Consider the following 3014-nt stretch of genomic DNA (forward strand, 5'->3'; position numbering starts at 1 on the left):
CCGAAGGCGACTAAGCAACGACTCGCTCACAGTTGAGTCGTGGTCGTGTGGCCACATCAGGGCTTCGAGGGCTCGGGCTGCTTTTTCGTCGGATGACGAACTTGGATTCGACACTACCACCATTCTTCCAGCTCTAGCCGAAGAAGAGGAAGAAGAGAAGGAGGAAGAAGACACCATCCTTACTGACCTTTAGTAAGAAGAGGAGAACGATCGATGCAAACGAAATAGTGGAGTCCGAAGCAGCGGAGTCGGAATAGATAAGGAGACCCTCAGGGGGCTTGCCCCACGCTACTTATAAACAGGCCACATCCCGCCAAAACAGCGACCCTTCCTCTCCGGAAGTGCGCTGCGAAGACACAAATGTCACCTCGCCATAAATATAGCCTGACATGGCAGCTAACGGCAGCATGGTGCAAAGTACGGAGGCGCTAATCATATCAGCCTCGAAAGCCGACGACTCCCGAAAGGGGCGGCCCTTTGACCTTCCCCAGGGAAAAAGCAACCTGGCCGCCCGCGCCCGCGGTTGAACGATCAATAGCTGACCAAAACAAAGTTGTTCCTCGGCTACATGATGCCCGAGGCCACACCCTCGGCCGCATAATGCCCGAGGCCACCTCCTCGGCCGCGTAACACCCGAGGCCACTTCCTCGGCCGCATAATGCCCGAGGCCACTTCCTCGGCCGCATAATGCCGCATAATGACTCTGATCTCACCGTCTCCCAGGCTGAGCAAGCCAATGCTGAACACTGACTCTTCCTCCTCCTCGGTCACCTCGTCTCGGTCACCTCCCAGGCTGAGCAAGCCAATGTTGAATAGGGGACTTGGTCGGCTGCGTATCTTTTCTTTCTCTTACTCTTCCTCTCTGGTCTCTATATCTGCAACTGGGGCTCCTTCCTTCCTTTTTATGTTCTTGGAGTCTTCTTCCTGGGTTAATAGTTTCTTGAAGGGGAAGGTGGTACGGATAACAAAAGGAGGAAGCAATGATAATGACGATCATGACTTCTGTGTAGACCAATGACGTGGCAAGATGAGTCTCCTCGATAGCACACGGGGCGATGACGACGCTGACTTTTACTTTGACTAGCGACGTGGAAATATAGTGAGTCACGTCATAGCACAATGAATTGACCCTCGATCCAGAGCACACTGAGTCTCAACTTGCCTTGCTAACTAACCTCGACGCCTTAAGAGCACAATGAGAAAGCCAAAGAATACTATGGGTATCTCTCACAATTGGTTGATGCCAGAATGTAAGACGTCAGAAATCTCTAGTTCTTGCCCCTGCCAAGATTGGGGGCCACCCACCAGGGAATGTCCAACCGGTCCGACAGCCACTCGAGCCCATCCGGCTCAGACCCGCCGGAATCGATAACCTCCGTGATCTCACCATTTTCCAGGTTGACCACGCTCACGGTCGACACCAGGGTATCTTCCCCCTCCAAACTCATCTTCTCTTCCTTCATGTAGTAGATGGCATTCCCCAGGAACCTTGGGAAGTCCCCTGCGGCGACGCACACCGAATGGACTCGACCGGAATGTTGGGGTAGTCCGTTTTAATGAAGTAAGATCCGATGTCATCCTCCGATTGGTAGAACAAGAGCAGTACGCATGATGGGAGGGTGGAGAGTGGGGGGAGAGGAATGTCTTCGGCGGTGACGGGGTTGAAGAGGGAGACCGCGGAGGTGACTTTGGAGATGAGGATGAGCCACCCGTAAGAGGAGCCGATGCAATACATGCTGGTGGTGTGAGGTAGGCGGCGCATGCTTCCATTAAAGGCGTTGGCGAGGCAGAAGGCAGAACTGTTTCTTGGTTCTAGGGTAGAGAGGTAGAGGAGGAAGGGGAGCTGAGCGGGGAGGTGACGGGGCCAGGGGGGGACGGCGGAACGCCAACACTTGCAGACGGCGTGGAAGCGGATGTAGTCGGAGGCACTTCTCAAGAAATGGGAGGTGAGCTTGACGAGATGCTGGCGAAGCCCTGTCCACATAGCTATTCTTGGGACATGGTCGGCCATTGTGCGTCCCCTCTTTCTCGGTCTCTCTACCTCTATCTGTTAAAACCTTTGTAGATTCTAAACTTGGGGTTGATCTCTTTAGGGGATCGACTTCCTTGGAACTCTATAGGGGTTCCTCCCTCCAAGTTGCTGCTCAAAGGCTGCAGAAAAGATTCATCTATTGCTTATGAAAAGAGGTGGAATACATGACTATTTATAGGGCTTCTAAACCCTAACTCCTAATAGGACTCTTACTTAAGACTCCTACTTCTAACCAACTTCTAATATGACTCCTTATCAAGACTCCTACTTCTAACCAACTCCTAATAGGACTCCTACTCAAGACTCCTATTCCTTTACAACTCCTTATTCGTCTCTAAGAAATAACCTCCTAACCCTACCCGGCCACTTCACCTCTTTAATAAGGGTCGGCTTAGGTAGGTTTTACATGAATGTCCCTCTCAATTAGGACTATCCTAGCTAGAGTCCTAAGAAACCCGCCCTCTTCAAATCAGCCTTGTCCTCGAGGCTGACGATTCATGAATTTTGGGAATTTGATCTTCAAGTCATCATAGTTCTCCCAAGTGGCATCTTCTGTTAGTAGGTTTGCCCACTGTATTAGCAATTCAGTAGTGGATCGTCGTCGTTGAGTCACGATCCGTCGATCAATAATGACACTTAGCTTAGTCTGAAGTTCTCTTTGGGTAGTCATATTTGGTGGGTGGCTTTGGGCTGTCTCCAAGTACCTATTTACAACTTCTGTCTGGCCGTCGGTTTATGGGTGATATGCCATACTCCTTTTCAATTTAGTACCCTTATAGTGTAATTCTTTTGAGTCCCAATTGTAATGAGCCATGGGGCCTGGTGCTTCCTCCAATTTTTTCATAATCTTACTAGTCTTTGAATCTTCCTACCATTCCATCTTAATATCCTTAAGAAAGTCGCTGGTCAGAAATGAAACGGCTGAAACTTCAACTTGTTCGGGTAGCTGCGAAAGCGCATCAACAAGAACATTCTCTTTCTC

The 3014-nt window shown here is 50.3% G+C and overlaps 1 protein-coding gene across 1 annotated transcript; it reads right to left on the reverse strand.

Moving 5' to 3' along the window:
- Positions 1-1268: 1268 nt before the first annotated feature.
- Positions 1269-2011, reverse strand: LOC135598195 (uncharacterized). Its single transcript, XM_065091735.1, has 2 exons — positions 1607-2011; positions 1269-1457 (listed from the first exon to the last, which is right to left on the reverse strand). The coding sequence occupies exons 1-2, from the start codon at positions 2009-2011 to the stop codon at positions 1269-1271; spliced, it is 594 nt and encodes a 197-aa protein (XP_064947807.1).
- Positions 2012-3014: the final 1003 nt, after the last annotated feature.

This window comes from Musa acuminata, chromosome BXJ2-1 (genome assembly GCF_036884655.1).
Source record: "Musa acuminata AAA Group cultivar baxijiao chromosome BXJ2-1, Cavendish_Baxijiao_AAA, whole genome shotgun sequence".
Taxonomy (NCBI): domain Eukaryota; kingdom Viridiplantae; phylum Streptophyta; class Magnoliopsida; order Zingiberales; family Musaceae; genus Musa; species Musa acuminata.

Excerpts from the sequence above, each read along its gene's own strand:
- LOC135598195 (XM_065091735.1), bottom strand. The coding sequence starts at position 2,011 with ATGGCCGACCATGTCCCAAGAATAGCTATGTGGACAGGGCTTCGCCAG. Across the intron at positions 1,458-1,606 it reads TCTCCACCCTCCCATCATGC|GAAGAGAAGATGAGTTTGGA; the intron begins GTACTGCTCTTG and ends TACTACATGAAG.